The 21,380-nt window shown below is 44.0% G+C and overlaps 1 protein-coding gene across 1 annotated transcript in view; it reads left to right on the forward strand.

Moving 5' to 3' along the window:
• Mtr4 (exosome RNA helicase Mtr4) overlaps positions 1-21,380 on the forward strand; it is a 30,955-nt gene that overhangs the window by 8,257 nt on the left and 1,318 nt on the right. The window contains exons 8-25 of the mRNA XM_050185775.3: positions 329-427; positions 1,583-1,691; positions 2,839-2,970; positions 5,005-5,084; positions 5,524-5,634; positions 5,771-5,872; positions 7,353-7,478; positions 8,734-8,884; positions 9,754-9,926; positions 10,323-10,397; positions 11,482-11,610; positions 12,176-12,286; positions 13,914-14,006; positions 14,103-14,198; positions 16,721-16,884; positions 18,706-18,868; positions 19,986-20,148; positions 21,273-21,377. Of these exons, the coding sequence (XP_050041732.2) occupies positions 329-427; positions 1,583-1,691; positions 2,839-2,970; positions 5,005-5,084; positions 5,524-5,634; positions 5,771-5,872; positions 7,353-7,478; positions 8,734-8,884; positions 9,754-9,926; positions 10,323-10,397; positions 11,482-11,610; positions 12,176-12,286; positions 13,914-14,006; positions 14,103-14,198; positions 16,721-16,884; positions 18,706-18,868; positions 19,986-20,148; positions 21,273-21,377 (2,182 nt within the window). The remainder of the gene's footprint in view (positions 1-328; positions 428-1,582; positions 1,692-2,838; positions 2,971-5,004; positions 5,085-5,523; positions 5,635-5,770; positions 5,873-7,352; positions 7,479-8,733; positions 8,885-9,753; positions 9,927-10,322; positions 10,398-11,481; positions 11,611-12,175; positions 12,287-13,913; positions 14,007-14,102; positions 14,199-16,720; positions 16,885-18,705; positions 18,869-19,985; positions 20,149-21,272; positions 21,378-21,380) is intronic.

Consider the following 21,380-nt stretch of genomic DNA (forward strand, 5'->3'; position numbering starts at 1 on the left):
GAAATGAGCAAAGCGTTCAGTAGTACGACAGCCATGACTACAGTTTCTCTATTGTTTTCCATGTGTCAGTCCACGACACATGCCCTCGGGCACCATCAAAGCTCAACCCACCGAAGTGTTTTAACCTAAGCTATATACCTCCACTTCGAAAAGCCATTTCTATTCTACACGCAGAGCTGTGGTGTAGCATTCACCGTAGCTATGCATTTCCATTGTTATGCTGCGAAGAAAATGGGAGGCTTGTTTTTTTTTTTGCTGTTGCTGAATGCGACATCAAGCTCATTGCAGACGGAATGCTTAAACATCTTTGCTTCTTGTTTACATGCAGCCATGCCATGTAGTGTACACAGAATATCGCCCAGTTCCCCTGCAACACTACATTTTTCCAGCTGGTGGCAGTGGTCTCTACCTTGTCGTAGACGAAAGTGTGAGTTCTTTTTTTTTTTTCTTTCCTTCTGGTGTCGTTGTTCCCTGCGTGAATGAAATTTGCCGTCGTTTTGTAAGCGCTCTAGTCTTTCTCTTTACTGTCTCCATCCCTCATTTTCTTGCTTGGTGTTCTGTGGAACCGTAAGCTGCTTTCCCATGAGGCATAAAATCTTGACTGTGCAATATGCGCAATTCTGTGTTTTTTTTAGCACGAGGTTTGAACGAGAAGTTCTACAGATGTATTGATAATCATGGACAGTTTGCAACAACACCATCCTCTGTGGCCTAAGTCTGTGGAACTCTGGTTTCAGTATAGAGGATTTCATTTGGTTCGTTTTATTAGTACCCTCAAGGCTCTCGAAGGCATTACAGAGGCGAGCGGGAGAAGTCAGAAATACAGCAATAGGAGGAAATACCTGGTTGTGCAATGCTAGCTAAAGATTCCAGAAAACAGGCAATGTCTTTCACGGAAGTGATGAATCCGGGAAGGCGACTTGAGTCCTCCAAAGTCCGTAGAATGAATGAGTACAGGAAGCCTTTGTGTAACATGTCGATGCCAACCTTATCACTATCACGTGAAAAAATATGGGAGTGGGGGGAAATTTAGTATTCAAAGTTCAAACCATTTTAACTCACGGTTACGTGCACTGTTTATTGCTGATTTTTGGCCCAATGTGTGCCTTGTCTCAACGAGTTACATTACGGTGTCCTTAACTTTTTGTAGTGGTATAGCTACTCTGTGTTTTTTGAGTTCACTATGTGTGAGCATGTCCATTTGTGAGTACTAGAGAAAAAAATAATAATGGAGCTGGTTATAGTAACACTAGGAAATAACAGGTGGTGGTCATGTGACATCATCACACCACCACTGGCACGCATACCTCTCAGTCCTGTGCTATATTCCACAACCACACCATGACCATTTCACTGTAAGCCGGGAACACATAACTAAATTGCCCCTTCTGTTACCCTTCATTCTATGCATATTCACATTCAACATGGGATAAACTTGTTTCTCTGATAACGAGCCGCAACCCTAACACATTACCATCGCTTGGGTCTAGCATAGAGGACCCTTTGAGTTATCAAATTTGTCCTTGTCAATGTCTTGCCGATAAAATGTTGTCACTGATACTGATATTCTTTGTTTCCTCAGGGGAACTTCAAGGAGGACAAATTCAACGAAGCAATGGCTTTGCTTCAGAATGCGGGCGACGCTGCCAAGGGGGACTCGGCCCTTAAAGGGCGCAAGGGAGGATTCAAAGGTGCCCACATGTTTCCTTGATGTCTTTGCAAGCAGTGGAAAACTTAGGACTGCAGCAGCACTATCTTTATGTCAGCTTTTTAAAGGGGCCCCAAAATGCCTTTTCTTGAAACATGGGCAACATGCTCGAACGAGTGCATTACCTTTCACAGAATACTATATTCTCTATGAAATTTTTTTAAACGAACCCAATAATAAAGGTGGTATATAGGGCACAATATTTACTTTCCCTGTTCCCGATGGCAAAACTCTACTCTCAGCTGATGCGGCACTGATAGCGGTGCCCTGCCTATTGCTTTGACTTTTACTTTTCCTTCTTTCCATAGTACACTAATGGTAATCTTTTGTGGTTGTTGTCTGACAGAGAGAGAGAGTTGTCTGAGCAACAAAGCAGCAGCAACAAGACGGGCAGGGCATGTTAACAATTACCACACTTCCTCATTTCTTAGAAACTCTATAATTACAATCTATTCGCAGATTCTGACTGCACTTTTGGTTTCCTGCAATAGATACTAAATAAGTGTAGCTTTTACATACGGTGATTTAGATTTTGACTAGACGGAGAAGAGAAAAGCGAGAAAATAAGTCAGATTTGACACTCGGCAATGTATCCTCTCTTATTTTTGCTGCTGTAAATGAGGTGTTTAAGTTTTCTTTTTTCCCAGCTTTAAACTAACGTGGATGAAAATACGAGTATTTATTCAGACACACTCTAACTTGTGCATGCTCTGCTTTCGTAGCTTTCCTTACCAAAGAAAGTTGTCCACAGGTATAGAAGGTGTGCATCCACATGTCTATAAGCTACCAACGCCCCATTGCTGTCATTGCCAACATCACGTAGTCCTGCAAAAAGAATGGTGCATTTGAAAGACGCAGAAGAGAGCAGGTGATATGTTCGCACGATATAGGTTCCCGGGAGCCTGCTGTGAAATAATATTTGCCTTGCATGTTTGTGACAGGATGGGTGACAGGATGTTCTACAGGTCAGAAATTTTTTCTGTGTTCAAAAAGCATTTCAGTGTATGGCCTTTTCTTTTTTTCTATATTAATTTGGTTCTTTTGATGGCTGTGCGAGGGACTTCTGACACTCTTATGTCTGTTACTTTTCTCTCCCGCCCCACTGTTTTTTTCTGTTTTTCTGCTTATAGGCGAGTCTAACTGCTACAAGATTGTGAAGATGATCATGGAACGCGACTACGCGCCTGTTATTGTCTTTAGTTTCAGCAAGAAGGAATGTGAGGCATATGCCACCCAGATCGCCAAACTGGACTTGACCACTTGTGAGTTCCGGTGCCTTGTCTTTTTTTGTAAAATCTTTGATATGGTGGAAAGGGCGTTGGGCTCAAGATTGCCCACTACACAGAAATTTTCTATGACGAACAAACTGTCAGTGTCATGTGGAAAACAAATTAATTTTGTGATTAGTATTACAAAATCTTTTTGCTATTGCAGTTGCTGGATAACTTTAAATGCTAGATTTTAAATTTATTATTGAAACAAAAACAAAAGAAACTTGCAAAATCCTTATACATTAATATCTCATTAATTTAAATTCAAGGTGACTGGAAACTTATTCTAAGAAAACGGAGTTCGAACTAAGGAAAGTCTCTTTAAATTACAGTAGTGCCCAATCAATTGTGCGTTGCAGCATGCAAAACCAAAACCGCCTCGGGGCTCGCATTGGAAAATTCTTGTTTCCTCCATGAGCATACTACATGTGCTGGAATAAGCCTAGTCCATATAAAGTCTAAGTCTGATAAGGTTGTGCCTCGCGCTCCATTTGCTGTCGGTGCAAGGGAAAATGTGCGAGGGTGAGCTGAGACGGATGATGGGTTGGCGTGTGCCATACTTCTGTGTGGCCAATGTTGGAGGTGACTTGATGGAGCATGCGCTAAGAGGGGCAGGCAGGTGGGCGCACACTGGGGGCTCCTTCCTGCTCCGGTTCGGTCTTGGCTCCCCGCATGTCTTTCCGCATTACTTTTGCGGCACGCGACATTACGGTAGCTAGCGACACATCAAACTTTCACCTTTGGCTTGGGTTTGTCCAAAAAGTGGTACATAGGAGCAAGAGATTTCATTCGAAATAATAATTGCATGGTTTTTGGTGTTCGAGTTCGCAGGAGCCTTTCCCTTTTCAAATACATAGGACTTTGCCAGGACCAACAGAGCAGTTTGAATTATCTGTCAATTGCAGTTAAGGGATTTCACAATATTGGGATTTCACTGTGTCTACTTTTGATGTGGCATTCTGGATTTGTAAATTAAGTCCTTCAAGCCTTTTTTTTTATTTTTTTTTATTTTCTTTTAAGTTCTGCCAATTTTCACAACATATCCAAGGCCTCATAAAAATACTGCCACAAAACATTTGGTAGACTTTCTCTCTTTAATGCAACCAATTCCTTTCGGATAGCTTAAACAGTTATCTAGGGCATTTCTGCATTTCAAATTTGTTCGACTAGGGATGTCAGGGTTGACCCAAGCTAAGCATTCCCTGTTAAAGCACTCCTGAAGCTGCTGTTATTAAACAAAATACCACATTTATCTGATTCTAATGCACCTCCATAACTAAGGTGCACCAGGTTCAATGTAAGAAATACAGCGCACCCACATCTAATGTTCACCCAATTTTATAACATGAAGTGTAGCACGCCTCTGAGTTTCGCAACGAGAACAAAATGAAATGTTTTTTCCTTTGCAGAAGGAAAATTTATTATGTTGTGTTGATGGTAGCAGCCACTCTACTCTGTCTCCGATGGTAGCCAAGGCTACCGTCGGTTTCGGTTTCGCAGCTGATTGTAACACATAGACACTCTTTCTATAGATTTTCTTAAAAGAAAAGGCACATGTTAAAATCAAGTAAATACTGTTAAATAAGTAGGAGATGTACAGAAATCACAATGCAGTTGTACTCACTGCCGCCACCATGTTTTGATGAGGGCGAAATGCAAAAACGCTGTGTCCCGTGCGTTGGGGGCACATTAAAGATCCCCTGGTGTTCAAATTAATCCAGAGTCCCCCACCACAGTGTGCCTCATAATCAAACTGTAGTTTTGGCGCATAAAATGCCAGAATTCAATTCAACAGTGCAGTTGTGCAAGTTACAAGCTACCGCGCTGTACTGATACTGTTTAGTCACCTGACTATCGCCAGCTAAAACTGCGAGATTGTTAACTCTCCATGTCGTGTCTTTGTCGGTCCTTTGTCCGGCATGACTGGCAATATGTTCATGATGCTCAATAACTCATGCGTGTAGAGTAGAGGGAAAGTAAATAAACTGCTAACTGCAAATGTGAATCTTTCGTGCTTTCAAACAGTAAAAGAGAAGAAACTTGTGATGGAGGTCTTCCAGAATGCCATGGACTCACTTTCGGAAGAAGACCAGAAGCTGCCTCAGGTGAGGAAACGTGTTTAAGCTTCTTTCTCACTCACCTGCCATCATTATCATCACTTTGTTATTCCATTGAAGCACCATGTTTCTTCGCCGACCAATCTTCTTGCAGGACACACAAGAAGAGCGGTATGTGAATAAACATGGCGATTTCATGGAATAACAAAGAATGTACATGATGATGATGGTAATGGGTGAGTGAGGAAGAAGTTTTAGCAAGGCATGGTCGATCCCCCATAGTTGATTGAGCTACGCTAATAGGCACCAAAGCTAAGGCATGTGACATGCTTGTAACACTTGTCTTTGACTACCCTGCTCCTTGTCAAAACTTATCTTTCTCTGTCAGTTGCATGCATAATTAGACTATCTTCACCTTCCACTCTTAGTGTGAGAGAAATGCGCAGTGTCCTTCTTCGTCTTAGCGCTTTCCTGTCACCCTTTATAGGTTGAGCAGGTTCTTCCACTGCTGAAGCGAGGCATTGCGGTGCATCATTCCGGCCTGCTGCCCATCTTGAAGGAGACCATCGAGATTCTCTTTGCAGAGGGGCTTGTCAAGGTAATGCTGCTTTGCTTCTGTTGTGCACACTGAGGTATTGTTGGATGGTCCGTGAGTGACTTGTGTATCTTGAAGATTTTGTTACATGCCGGTTAAGTAATCACTTTGCGGACACTCTTTCATTACTGTATCGCAGGCACTGTTTGCGACAGAGACATTTGCTATGGGACTCAACATGCCTGCCCGTACAGTACTGTTCACAAATGCAAGAAAGTTTGACGGCAAGGACTTCAGATGGGTGAGTGTGTTTGTCAAGCAAATGAGTGTTGATGTTGTTCGCGCATGAACCAAACCATGGCCGGTGCTGTAGTCACATGGTACCGTCTATTACAAACATGATGAAGCAGTAGTTAGGGCCACTACTTCAATAGATGCAACACTGCTTGTTTGTAATGTGCAAATTCCTAGTCATTGTTTCTTGCAGCACCTACTAGACTGGTGTCACTCGGCTCAGAGTGCGGTACATGCATGAGTCAGGCTGGTACCATCGTGCGAGTACTAGTCCTCGCTGCTTTCACAGTGTCTTTATGTGCAAGGCAACCTTCTTCCCCCTCCCCCCTTTCTGAGCTGCCATATTTGCTTTGCTTGTGGATTATTATAACCACATTTTAATGCAGTCACTGTGGAATGCTTTTGAATATTGTTCTCTCTCTCTCTCTCATAATAAATGAAGGTTGGAAAGGTGAAGGCACCATCAAATTTGTAGTCTGGCAGATTGTGGACTTGAAAAGTTAAAATGAATTCAATTGTGGGGTTTTACATGCCAAAACTACTCTCTGATTATGATTGTAGACTTAGTGGTACTTTATGTGTTGGAATGATGGATGTGCTGCTGCCTTTCATATCTGCTTCTCCTGTACCCAGCTGTTCACACTCTCCTCGTACCACTTGCACCTTGTTGAAAAGAAATGAAAATTTCAGAAATAAATGCCATATTGTGTGACAACTAATCCATGGAGCTTACATGTTTAAATGCCAAATAGTTTGCCAAGTTTGGTTTCCAAAATTGTGCACTATACATTATTAAATGTCTTTCGATATCATTTCTTACAGCCAGAGAGGCTTAGTGGAAACATCTAGAAATGAACGATTCTATTGCATAAGTTTGGGAAAAACAAGGCTCCAATGCACTTGTTGCCTTTTATTGTTAGGAATTGCACAGAGGCGCCACTGTGGACAATGTTGCCTGTGAAATTTGCCGATGCGGACCATACACTGGGCACATACTAGAGATTTTTAAAAAATGTGGCAAACTATATGTAGGTGCTTCCAACCATAGTTGTCATTCATTCCACGAGGTGCGACTCTTAGTACTAGCATCCTTTACAGCAGAGGTAGAGTAGGGATACTCACTGTGAAGTCATCTATGCTTAAACAGTCATATGTAATCTGGTGCATCGCGCATTGTGGCATTGCAAGCTTTATTAAAGCTTTTGTGAAATTTAGCACCACTCGCTTTTTCAAACAGTGGTAGCATGCTTCATTCAATAGGAATATCTGATGAGAGCTCCCTCAATGTCACCATAATTCCCCCTAGATTGTTAGTGAACCTAGCTGAGCTTCTGTAAGCATTGCAGAAATGGCAGCAAGTGTGCATTATACCTAGCTTTTCAGAGTGAAGAAGTGCACTCTCATCCCAGTTGAAAAGTATAGGAAAGCTCTTGTCAAGCTTCAGAGTTCATAATGAGCAATGCGCGCCTTTCTGTTGCTTTGTTTAGGTCACCTCTGGAGAGTACATCCAGATGAGTGGTCGTGCTGGGCGACGTGGTCTGGACGATCGTGGCATCGTCATTCTCATGATAGATGAGAAAATGAGTCCAGCGGCTGGCAAGGACATTGTCAAGGTTAGATATTGTTGTGGGTCTTTTGTTTTTTGCTTTCTTCTCCCTCTGTTATATCTCACAGCTGAGCTTGCTAGACAGCTATTTGGTGCTGGCGAGTGTCTTTATACGTGCCACAGTTGTGTTCAGCCGAGTTGGTTTGTAACTTTAACAAGAAATGCGATAAAGCCAATAGGAATCACAATAGACACAAGTGCCTAGTTCTGTATCGCTTCTGATGTCTTGTGTTGACCGCGCTGCAGTCCATGTTAATAACTTTCTTCTTGTGCGTTAACAATCGTGGTAAATAATAATAATACAACACAAATAATTATGTTTAAGCTGACTTTTCTGACACAGTTTCCTCCTTTGTGATGAAGAATGTCGTGAATGCTGCCACTTTCATTTTCGGATCACCCCTTCCAAGGAATGCCACAATTCAGTGTTCCCATACATAGCAGACTGCTTGTCAGACAAACTCTTCTAATATGAATTATTCCATGAATGAAACAGTTTTGGAATTTAGTTTGCAAACCTGTAGATTTCAAGCTGGTGCCAGATTTCATACTATAAAATCTGGACGTCAAAGTGATACTTTCATGTGAGACTTCAGCATTGAGGAGTGCATGGCAAGATTGAATTATTTTTTTTCGAAGTTGTCAAAATAAATACGCAGGTTACTGTGTTTGCTGTTTCACACAAGCATGTGCTGTTGAAATGGTATCAAGGAAATATACTGTGGACAGACATAGCTGTCAGAAAATGATTTTTTTTCTTCTTGCTTGCACATGCTGCACAGGAGAGAGTGTGGCTTTGCACCGGTAGTTGAACCAGCCATATACTGCGTCTTTCATTTACACATTATATAAGCTGGATTTGAGAATGTTTAGCTCCTCCGGATCTCCGGTTTCCCAGTCTTTTTCTCATTGTGGTGCATTGACTGCGGTCATGTGGGCTATGTTTGGAGATGTCTGGTACAAGTCAGTGTTAATTAATGGTGTTCCTTATGCCGTAAAAAAAATATAGCTGTTAATTTCCTTCATGCTGAGTACTGTTGCATGTGTGCTGGTAAAGCTGCAGCTGACACATTTGAATTTCATTCTTGGTATACTGTGCTACCTTTTGTCGGCTTAATACAGCTGTCTAATATGCCCACCCTTCAAATGTGCCCATCATCTCTGTAAAGTCATCGCAGTTTTCTGTTCGACACCTGTGAGAACCTTTGCAGATCACATTTATTTTCCTACCAAGATGTCTGATGTGCTTGTTCTCGTGACAGGGCTTGCCCGACCCCATCAACAGTGCTTTCCACCTGACCTACAACATGGTGCTCAACTTGATGAGAGTGGAAGAAGTGAACCCGGAGTACATCCTGGAGCGGTCCTTCTTCCAGTTTCAGAACAATGCATCCATCCCGGTTTACTACCAGAGTGAGTTGTGACAGCTGGCCTTTCACACCTTGGACCTCAGAGAGCATTCTACAAATTCATAGGCAACACTTGAGCTATGTTTCAAAAAGGAAATTTCAAACTAGTGTAGTCTGAAATACACAAGATGTGCTAGTTAGTTATTTATCTATATACATAAAAAAATTTAATTGGACAGTTGGTGCTGTAAAGTGTTGTCCGAGGAGCATTCTAGCACAAGAATTCGGAAATTGGTTTAGTAATAGAAGAGAGAGAGAGGCAAATGAAGTTTTGCAAAGTGGTGATATAGGCAGGGTGGTGGTGCAAGGAGGTGAGCTACCTTCCCTGCTACACAGGCTCTCTCCCCGTGCCTTGGTGACTTCTCAGAAGTGACAGTCCTCCCCTGTCTTTTTCTATATTGGAGCTGGAGGCCCATGCGACATTTACTTTGTGACCCCTACCTCCTTTTTTCCTTCTCTCTATTTCTTTTTTTCTTACTGCTTGGTACATTTCCTCCAGTGCTTTTGCATGCTCTGCAATTCAAGGGAATCGCTCAAGTTCATGTTGCTGCCGGCTGTTGGTGCAATAAGCGTGCTACACCCGTGACATGGAAATACCGCGTCTGTGACGTCACCTCAGCCGGCAGCGAGAGTGGCTCCTCTAAGGCCATGCGAGTTTTTGTTTGAATTCTTGGTTGTTCTTGCAGCATACATTTGTGTAATATTTGGCAAGTACAACTGTCACCGTGTGATCTGTGTATGTACTGTACTCGTGTCTGTCTGTCTGCAATGCCCAAATCATATGAGGGGCCGGTAAGCTTTGTACGGTTGAACTCAGTATCTTTCGTGTCATCACAAAAGAGCGTTATTCTGCTGGTCCTGTCGTGCCCACAGAGCTCCAGAAGCTGCAAGCGGAGCTGGAGTCGTACAAGATTCCGAATGAGACAGAGGTGGCCGCGTACTACAAGGTGCGGCAGCAGCTGGCCTCCCTCTCACGCGAGCTGCAAGCCTTCCTCACCAAGCCCCAGTACTGTGTCCCGTACCTGCAGCCGGGGCGCATGGTCCAGGTAAGTGTGCCTTGACCCCCACATTTTTGCTTCTTCTTTTTTTTTTTTTTTTTCATTACGTCACTGCATTTGCCTGAATGTACTGGGCAAGCCCAACTCCCTAGTAAAGCATGAACACATGGCCCACGCTTCATGCTGCAATAACTGGATGTATCTGTGGAAGCATTGTCAACACAATGTGCTGCACAGATGAGAACAGTGCATTTGGGTGCCATCTCTGGCACATTATCTGCTGTGTAGCCAGATTGCATTGTCACAAGAACTTTTGGCAATTTAAATCTGATTGGGTGTACTGGCAACTATAGCAAGCATGCACACAAGGAAAGATTTGGGATTTTCTTTTTTTCTTCTTTTTCTCCCCCCTTTTTTAAACATTTTTTGCTGTTGTTGTTTCAGATAAACAATGGCACTGATGACTTTGGCTGGGGTGTGGTTATCGCCTACTCAAAGAAGAAAGTTGTTGTCGCAAGGGTGAGTCATTGTAACTTCTTTCAATTCACTCTGCCGTCTCCCTGCTTGTGCTGTTGAAGTCGGGAAAACCTACCTGATGTGTCTCAGTTCTGAACCACGTTTTTGTGACTGCCAACCACAATGGCTCAGTGGCTATGGCGCTCTGCTGATTAGTACGAGGCTGCAGGTTCAATTCCCAGCTACGGTGGCTGCATTGCAATGGAGGCAGAATGCAGAAGCACTCGTGAGCCCTATTTTGTTTGCACACCAAAGATCCACATGTTATCAAAAACAATCTGGAGCCTTCAACTATGGTATCCCTCATAGCCCACTCTGCAGCCAGGCAGTGTTTCACTCCACAAGTCGACATTTAACTTTTAAAGCGAATAGCTTTCTTTGGCTCTTTTGCCCGTTTCTTGTGGTGGGCAGTTGGGCGCCAGTGGTGGTTGAACTTTCACCACCGAAAGAAAGTCGCCAATGCAAAAAGTGGGTACTCTTGTGCAACCAGAACAAGGACAAGCGCTTGTCCTTGTCCTTCTTTCTTGTTTCTGTGGTTTTATTCGCGCTAAGTTACTACTTCAAATATGGACGACCAACTAGCTCTCCTAACTCCTGACTAACCCTCTTGCTGTGCTTTCCTCCTCGCGCTCTCTTTGCTCTCGCTACTTCTTTGATCCCCCGCTGCACTCCACGCTCGCTCTCATCTTTCATTGTGCTCGTTTGCTCAGTTACAAGGTAGGACACCGACATTCGCCGCGGGAACGGGCGCCTAAGAGTTGCCCTCTAAAACTTGTTATGACGTTTATGCCAAGCCAAGGTGGTCACATAGTCCATTGAATGGTGATGTTTTCTGAAGATGTGCACATCCATATTATGTCACAAACTGTTTGTGACCTTCCATGATTGTACGGAGGCAATGGCAACTATGTTTGCACAGTCATGCTTCAAGGCTTGACAAAGGTTGAAGTTTGTTGTTGTGGTACTGTACTACATTTATGTAGCAGCAAGAAAAAAAAAAGGAAAGAAAGAAAGAAGTAAAATGTTGTTAGGGTGGACATGGAGGAGCACTTGTAATATATCAGCACTCTTGTGCGCCTCTGTCTAGGGACAATCTGGCCTCAAGGACCCTGTGGTGATTGTGGACGTTCTTCTCAACGTTTCCAAGGAAAGTGCCCAGACGAAACTCACGTCAAAGTTGACGCCTCCCAAACCGGGAGAGAAAGGGGAAATGCAGGTTGGTGTATACCTTGTTCAAGCACTTCGCTACTGCTGGCCTTACTAGAGCTGTGGTTGTGATAAGTCATGATGGTTGTGTCAAGTCTATTGCGGATTGATCAGGAACTCCCTTGCATATTTTATCTTTTACACGTGAGTGTAAATGCAAGACAAGATCTCACGCTGTAACGACCTACTGATGGCTAAATGGCTATGGCTTTCTGTAAAGTCACAAATTTGATCCCCAACCACAAGAGCTGCATTCCTATGGAGGCACAATGCAAGAACGCTTGTGTACATAGATTTAGGTCAACCGAGGTGAAACCACCGTCCTGTGTACCCCCCGTTTCTTGTGTATGCATTTCTTTTGCTGGTTTTCATTTTAGTTGACTATCTACCCTGCACTTAGCCCTGCTATGCAGCATCACCTAGGTTTAAGTCCACATTAAAAAAAAAACCAGGCAGTCAAAATTAATCTGTTGCCCTCAAACTGTGGCACCTCTCATGGCCCATGATTTAAACCGCAAAATGTGACTTTTCTTTGTTTCTTTCTATCTTCACTTTTTTCTGTCTTCAATTTCTAGGTGGTTCCCCTGACTCTTGACAACATCACCAAGATGAGCACTATTCGCCTGTTCTACAACCAGGATCTCAAGTCTTCCGACAACAGAGCCGCAGTGCTCAAGTCTATCAAGGTTTGTTGTTTGCTTAATATGTGCAGCTGTATGTACAGGCGCAGCCACTGCTAGAAGGAACGCAGGAGCTTGCGGCATCGCTCCACGTAGCGGCACAACCAGTGTCTCATGAAGCCTTGGCAGACAACTCGCCGGGCTTTTTGCTGGGCTTTTTATTGTGCCTGCACCCCAAGAGTTCATGAGGCGCCATGGAACAATACCATGACTCCCGTGTTCCTGCTAGCAGTGGCCGCACCTGTACACTATGTGCTAAGCATCTGAGTCGCATTCATGTTTCATTACACTTGTCTTCGCAAAAGACGAAGGACACAAGGAAGTGGACAGACATGACAGTCCGCTCATCCGGAGAAGTGTGAAAATGCACACGAAGGATGTGCTTTCTGCATCCCATGTTCTTTGTGGGTGCCACTTACTAATGCTGTTTGTGGGTGTGTGGCGCCCTCTTTGTGTGGTCCTCGACTCTAAGCATGTGACAGTGCGTAGCAGAGCATGGCCTCCAAGATCGCTGGTGCAGCTGCTCAAGAGAGACATGTTTCCAGTGTTCTGGAGACATTCCTTTTAAAGGGACACTAAAGGCAACTACTAAGTCGATGTGAACTGTTCAAATACCATTCCAGAAACCTGGCAACACTTATTTTGTGCCAAGAAAAGACTTAGTTTACGAGAAAGTTGCATCTGCAGGGTCCGAATACCTTTTTCTAAATTCAAATCTCCCGCCGCCCAAACGGGGTGTGGTGACGTTGCATGCGCCTCAACACCCTCTGCTGCCATGGGTGAGTAAAACGGTGCCCGACAGACGGCGGTACCGAGCCAAGACAGAGCGGTGGATTCGCCGCTGCGGCTGCTTTTTGGTCTAGTGGAATCGACCGTTCGAGCATCCTGCGACACCACATGGAAGTTGAATTCTCTGCTACTTCTAGCTTGTGCGAGTTTCACGAGCCAGCAAAACCACCACAGCGCTACGTGGTGACGAAACTAGTGAAGCGCGAAAGCATGGGCGGCACGGAGTCAAGTGAAAATGAAACCTTTCAACCTCCTGCATCGTTGTCAAGGGTAATTTCAATGTGTTCGTTTTTCTAAAAATGAAGCAGAACTGATCAAGTAGCATTTTAGTTAGTCTTATAATACAATACAAGGATGTTTTTATAATGAGTGGTTGAGCACTAGTAAAAGAATTTAAGTAAGGAGGGCTTTCGTCATCGAGCAAGCGCTCGATTTTTACGGGGTAGTCCCTAATCATGTCCTGCATTTATTTCCATTTCTCGATTATTAAGGGTCTTTTCGCGATGATATTGGCACCTTAGAGATTCTTGAGCATTGATCTATCACTTTAGCTTGACTTAATATTTGCCTTTAGTGTCCCTTTGAGAACTCACAGAATTTGTCACCACACAGTCGTCATATACCAACATACCTGTGATCGTCAGAGCCATCTCCCATCGTCGTATGCGAAAAACATCAGAGGGTGCATGAGAGTCGAGCGTCCCCACACTGCTTAAATGAAAACTGGGAGGTACCAAAATGAGCATAACAAAAGCTATGCATTTGGCATTGTGGGGTTAACAAGGTTCTCTTTGCTGTTTCGACTTTCTTATTTTTCTTTTTCTTATCTTTCATTTCCTATCAGGAAGTTGAAGAGAGATTTCCAAAAGGCATCCCGCTTGTTGACCCTTTTGAGGACCTCAACATTAAGGACATCAACATGAGAGAAGTTGTCAAGGTAGGATGCCTTTAGTTCACCTCTTGTCACCGATGTTTGTCTTGTCACTCCAACGATTGCAGTTTGAGAACTTTGCGTCTGGTTAACATTTCGCAGAAAATCGAGGCCTTCGAGAACCGGATGTACGCGCATCCACTGCATTCGAATCCTGATCTTCCGAAGATCTATTCAGAGTATGAGAAGAAAATGAAGGTGAGAGAACTATCTTTCTTTTAAAGCTGTTTTTAACAGGGATCGGAAATGGAGATTTTCGAGACTGAATTGAGTAGTGAGCATAGCTCCTAACTCTCCCCAAGTTTCTGTAAAGCTTGGTGTTCAACCGCACCCTTGGAAGTCTGAGCACTAGAGGGGCACTTGCTTCGAGCAAGTCTGTGCTCACAAGTTCCTGAAACAGGTGAAATCGGCAACAACAAATTTGCTGAAGAAGTCACTGCATTGCTCCATAAACAATGCATTACTCTTCAGTATCTGCTGTTCCAGGATTGCTGCTGTGCATGTGTGTTGCATTCAAAGGTAAATCATCGTTAATACAGTGTGTATGCATTACAAACGGGAACACTGCAGGCAGTTGCAGGCATTTGTTTTGTTGATAAATGAGGATTTATTTCTAATGTATTTTTCATGGCTCCTTTTGTATCAAGATCAATCTTTAACCCTTTACGGCTTTTTGCCATACATATATGGCACTGATGATTCGTCCCGCATGGTTCTTGGTGTACATGTACTGCACCAAACTTATGTGTGATATTTGGCATAAATTTTACACCGCTGGTTGTTGAGAGGTGCTGTCGTCTTCTGTGGAGTCTTGCAGTCATTTCAAATTGTGTTTCCGCTCACCAAGGCGCACAGCTTGGTTTGTTTACTTCCGAGCGCTCGCTAACGTGTTCACACGCGCATCTTCTGCTACCTCCAAGCCATGTGTGGAGGAGATGCTATTGTTTTTTTTTTTCAACCACCGCTGTTGTGTTTCCAGTAGCTTAGATATAGCCCTGTGCAGCCAAAGTTCAGAGATACTAATTAGTTTTATTTTTCGTTGCCTTCAGTTGCAGTTCGCGTATTCCTGTGCATTGTGGCTGTGCGCAGTCATAATTTTGATGTAACCGCATGCAATGCTTCATCTGCTCAAGCATTCTTCTTCTGACCCCCTTTCTGACATGTTTCTTCTTCTGATGAAACATGTTTTTGGGACAACAAATTGATAGCCATAAATTCTGTGGCATGTCTTGTGATCTCTTTCTGTATAGTTTATTTGTGCATATACTGTTTGTGCGAGTTGAGTGTTCTTGAGACAAACTATTGCATGAAATAAATTTTTGCTATACGCATGAGTTTTCAGTCATTTCCTACCACTGGAAACTGCAGTAAAAAAAATTACCTCTCGATGGTGCAGGAGGCTTAGTCCAAGCAGTATGCAACTTTAGTGACAAGACTGTCGTTCAGATTTGAGTTGGCAACATTCAGCAAATGCTAGATACCATGGAGTTTTCTACAAAAATTAGTAGAGGGAACTCCAGCACCGGTGTCTACAGAAGATGTAAATGTGGCAGTTCAGCCAGATTGGTAATGATTAGCCACAGTACATTGATTTGCCTAAACTTCATACTTGCAGCTTCAAACGTATCTGTGACATTGCAAATTGATTATTTTCAACAAAGTGTTGCATTCTAATGCAACAATTTGGATTAATTATGCACGTGGGAAGAGACTGATTGCCTTGCTGTGCTTAGAAAACTGTTGAGTGCTTGGAAATTTATAAATATGCAGCATAATACAGCCGATCCCAGATACATCAATCTTGAATATATTGAATTATTGTTTATGTCGAAAACATCCTCCTGGTAATCCCATGCAAAAGTACAGCTCAGGGCTGCGCCTGTGTCGAACTCCCGTTCACGCCACATTCCGTATATTGAACGCTGCACTGCGCTGTACTCTTGCAATTTAAAAAATTAAATTATGCGGTTTTATGTGCCAAAACCACTTTCAGATTATGAGGCACGCCGTAGTGGAGGGCTCCGGAAATTTTGACCACCTGGGGTTCTTTAACGTGCACCTAAATCTAAGTACACGGGTGTTTTCGCATTTCGCCCCCATCGAAATGCGGCCGCCGTGGCCAGGATTCGATCCCGCGACCTCGTACTTAGCAGCCTAACACCATAGCCACTGAGCAACCGCAACGGGTCCTCTTGCAAGTGCGCTTCTACTTAGGGGCTACAATCACTTCCCATGCCGTCGGAAATATTCAATGTCGACAGAATGGCACAGTTTCAACAGGTACTGTTATCTCGGTTTTACTTACTGCACGTACGGATGGCTTGTGCAAACTGCAGCTGTCTGTTATCTGCAAAAGCAGATCGCCGCACCGCTTCAAGAACGTGAAAGGCCTCCCAGTCTGATATCCGTTCCACGAGAAAGCATGGATGACGCTCGTATCTTTTCAACGAGTGACTCTGAGCTTGGGATGTTGAACTGGAGGTGCCTGTACCACCGGGTTTTTCTTGTAGCCCAGGACTTTCCATAAGCGGTCATGGTGGCAGAACAATCGCAGCTCCCAAGTTGCCTCTAGTAATTTTCGTTGCAAACTCTGTGCTAGATACTGCTTCCACCACATCTCAATGTCACTTGCAGTGAAGTGACGAAGTACATACTTTGTTTTGTTTGCTTCTCCTCTGCTTTATTTTTTTTACTTAGGCTGTTAATTGTTAAACGTGCAGGTTGCGCAGGAGATAAGGGAGGTTAGGAATGAGCTCAAGAAGGCCAAGGCACTGCTCCAAATGGAAGAACTCAAGTGCCGCAAGCGAGTTCTCCGGCGGCTTGGTTACGCCACGGCTGCCGATGTCATGGAGATCAAGGGCAAGGTCGCCTGTGAAGTCAGCAGGTGGGCTTGTGCACCGAGCAAAACCGCATGCTTGTGTAGGTGTAGAGTGGTCTGTTCTGTGGAGTGGTCAAGGATGTTTCGGTTGAGCGGGGCCACAGTGCCCTCTGACACACCCTGGGGGACGTAACAATGCCCCCTGGATGCTATAATTAGGCGTGACCCCCCAGCAAAAGCATTGCAGGAGCTGCTGCGCTTGCCTCCTTGCTCATGCACAACAGCAACGACAGTCCAGGGAGGAGGTAGAGAGAGAAGAGGCAGGAAAGGGTACAACCGGATCCCGTATAGATGCAGTCGGGAAACGGGTCACTAACCTTACCTCTCTGCACTCATGGCAGTTCACCTAATATGGCACGGGAGAAAGAAAGTGCATCGTCAAAAAGAATCTCTCATTTGGACTCTCTCCAGTAAAGGAGTGAGTGAATGAATGACACGTATCTCTGTGTTCTGTGTACTACGTGAAAAAAACATAAGTGGTGCAGGCAAGGTAACATGTAACATCACACCACAACTGTCATTTGCAGTCAGCATCGCCGCTAAATACCATCAATGAACGCAAACAGCACAGAAAGCTTCACTTACATAGATTCCCACAGTGTCTGGGATCTGCATATTTTGGGGGGCTTTTGTCGTTGCCTGGTGCAACATCAAACATTAATTGCTGTCAGTATCACTAGCTGTGGCAGCTGATAAGTAATAAATAGAATTGAAGGGAAAAAATCCTTGCATAGCACAGCCCCTGATTTGTCATGATGACTGTAATGTCAAAAGCAGGATCCTTGTTACTTCCTGTGCTGTGCAGAGGCCCCTCTTCCAACTTTTATCCGACTGCACTCATCCCATGTCAGCGTAGTTGAGTTCATGGGTGCGACTTCTTCCTGACCTTGGTAGTCGCATTACAGCAGGGACGGAATGCTAATACGCAATTGAAGTATTCATGCATGGTAAAGAACCCCGAGCAGTTGGCATAAATCAGAGCTTCACCCACCATAGTGACTCGGTGGATGTAGCATTCTGCCGCCTGGCGCAAGGTTGCAGGTTTTATGCTGGGGTGGTGCAGCTGCATTTCGATGGAGGCAGAATGCACTTTGATTTAGGTGCACATTAAAGGACCCTAGGTATTTCTTACTGACCCAGAGCCTTCCACGATGTCGTCACTTATAACCCACTGTGCAGCAGTGGGACGTTTATATCTTTGGATCAAGTCCACCGAGGCCTCTGCTACCTATATTTCCTAACTGATCCGCCAACACGGCAGATCAGTTCTCCATTCAAGTTGACATAGAGAAAAGAAAAATGGAGTTGGGTAGGTCATGTAATGTGCAAAACAGATAACTGGTGGTCCACCAGAGTTGAAGAATAGGTATCAAAGGACAGGGCACGCAGTTGATGGCAGAAAACTAGGTGGTGTGATGAAATTAGGAAGTTTGCAGGCATAAGACGGGGTGCAGCTGGTGCAAGATTGGGGTAATTGCGGATCAGTGGGACAGACCTTTGTCTGGTGGTGGATATAAAACAAACAGATGATGATGGTTGTGTGCCTCAAGTTGAGTTCAGGCCAGCTTCATTGTTTTTTTGTGCACGTGAGCTACTGTACTCCTCGTGGGCCACAGATTAAAGAGCTGACCGTTGATAGTGCCCGAAGCGCACTGGTAGCCTGACTGTAGGTCGATCTTATGGCTTGCAAAGGATTAGCGTCTGTGATAATCTTCTGCGATTCAGCGTGACATATTTCATGCAACTTGACTACACCTATAAAGCACCAATGCATTACCCTAGTTTTGCCTCATAGCTTGTTCTTCTGACTTCTCCATTGCTGTGCAGTGCTGATGAACTGCTTGTCACGGAGATGATCTTCAACAACATGTTTAACGAGCTCAACGCGCACCAAGCGACAGCCTTGCTGAGCTGCCTCGTCTTCCAGGAGAAGTCAAACGAGATGCCCAACCTCACCGAAGAGCTGTCTGGCCCTCTGCGACAGATGCAGGTCTGTGCGAGTGTCCTTGCACATGCAGCAATTGAGGGCACAAGTGTAGTGTTGTGCTGCAGTGCCTTCCGAGTTGCTTGATGCACAGAGAAAAAATTGCTGTTCAAATACGTCCCGGTAAAGTTGAAGTGCAAGCACTGGCAGTGATAAAGTATTAGAATAATCACACGAAGTTCTGTTACTAAAATTGCACTAAACATTCACTCACTAATTAAGCACACAATATGTCACGTGCCCTATGACACACATGAATAGAGTTCACTTTCTTTCAAACTGATGGTAGCACTAAAAGGGACGAACACACGGTGTCGTCTTTTCACTGTGTGTTTGTCCCTTTTAGCGCTACTGTCAATGTCAAAGAATGCATCACCAATGCCCAGCACGAAGTTTTATTGAAAAGTTCACTTGGTGACTACAAGCAATCATGGTCAGAATGCTGGTCCGATGAGGAGCCCCGGCAATGGGGAGTACACATGCTTGTCAGAAAGCAAACATTCCGTGCTGCCACTCCTTTCACCATTTCAAACTGTGTTCTGTGTGCATGTTAGCTTATGGTGCTTCTGTAATGTGCGTCGCAATACAGGGCAGGGCTTTGTTGAGCCAGTATGGTGGGAACGTGGAAATCGACCTTGGACAAAATTCAACACGTAGAATATGTTTTCAGTGCACAACGTTCAGGTTATACTATTAAATTTCAGTGCTTGCTAAAGCTTATTGACTTAAATTGCTGGAAAAACTGCATTAATCTGTTCTCTGTGGACACCTGCACCATTGTTTTCTTTGGCTGCTATGTTGGTGTGCAGTTGTTTTCTCCACTGTGTACAGATCTCGGAACTGTTACTGACAGCATGAGTTGTTGGGACTTCAGAGCACTGTGCGGCGCTTTCTCCAGTTCAGTGCCCTTGTCTCACTCCAGGGCATGCATTGTTGCATTGTCTACCTACAGAGGGAGGAGATTTCGGGAACCTCTCGGCAAGCTTCAGAACTCCTTACAGTAGGGCACGTGTGTGTAACCAGTGACAGTCCAGAGCTCTGTACAGACACGTGTGATGTGTGGGCAGTCCAACTTCAATGGTTCACTTGTTGTAAACTTGGGATGCTGTTGGCTTTGCCGCAGGACATAGCGCGGAGGATAGCACGGGTGACCAAGGACGCCAAGCTGTGCATAGATGAGGACACCTACGTCAACTCGTTCAAGCCACATTTGATGGACGTCATCTACTCCTGGAGCAAGGGAGCCTCCTTTGCACAAGTCTGCGGCATGACAGACGTGTTTGAAGGTTGGCACTAACGCACTGCTGGAAGAGCCTCTTTCAGTTCGGGCATCACCTATCCAAACAAGAATTTTGGTCATAAGCTAACAGAATGGGTGGTGCCCAAAATATAGCAGCATGACATATTTCCAGCTCCTGCAATTACTGCTTCCGACTCCTGCAGTGCGTAAAAAGCATGGCCTTCAAGATTAGCTTCTATTACTCCGAGGAAGCTGTTGCTCAAAGGTGCGATTTGGACACCACCTGTATAATACACTGCCAACATAAATTTATGAACCCAGAGCTCAAAATGGGTTGAGAGAGGAATCTCCATGTCGCATAGTGTTATACTAACAATCAATATACTAACTTTACTAACAATTAATTTACGAAACAATTATACTAACTAGCACACTGGATATGTTGGTGCACTGGAGTGTATTCAAGTATAGTCTCTTGCAGCAAGATACTTGTTCTGCAGGTGACCAATTTGCAAGCATGCGTGACACGGAGTGAGATCTTAAATGGCACTAGCTGAGGGAACAAAGACACAATCTTCAACTTAAACTTTTTAATTTAATCTATATCGAAGAAGCTTTATCTGACTCTTCAAGTTATCTTCAAACAGCCCACTGCACCTCCCAGTAATGATCACAAAGTTAAGGTTCAAATTTGCACCTCCAGGATAGGTCTTCTTTAATATATTCATTTTTCTCAATGACCATTAGTGGGTGGAGTAAGCTACCAGCATAAGTTGTTGGCTGCAAGACTGCCAACTCAACTCAATTTATTATGGTACTTTAACCTCCTGCAATAATGCCAAGAGCATATGGACAGCTATTACTATGTCAGCTCATGTGCATTGCTCAAAGCGGATACTTTTTTCCTGGTTACGTAATGGTTACTGTGGCTTTTCTGTGCCAAGCCCACACATTTTACATACGGAAAAAAACAAATTTATAACTTTGAATGTTTTCACCATGAAATCCAATACCTTTAGGTGCAAGGGAAAAAAGAAAGTTAATGTTACAACAAGTTAAATATTGCAACCATGCCTCCTTGAGTTGTGTCAGATGATTTGATTCACTGTAGTATTGCCTCTATAGGCCAATGATTTCCTGTGCAACTAAATTTTTGATGGTACCTTTCAGGGAGCATAATTAGGTGTATGCGGAGGCTGGAGGAATTGCTACGGCAGATAATCCAGGCTGCAAAGTGCATAGGAAACACAGAACTGGAAAACAAATTTTCAGAAGGTA

Source organism: Dermacentor andersoni, chromosome 11, assembly GCF_023375885.2.
Source record: "Dermacentor andersoni chromosome 11, qqDerAnde1_hic_scaffold, whole genome shotgun sequence".
Taxonomy (NCBI): Eukaryota; Metazoa; Arthropoda; class Arachnida; order Ixodida; family Ixodidae; genus Dermacentor; species Dermacentor andersoni.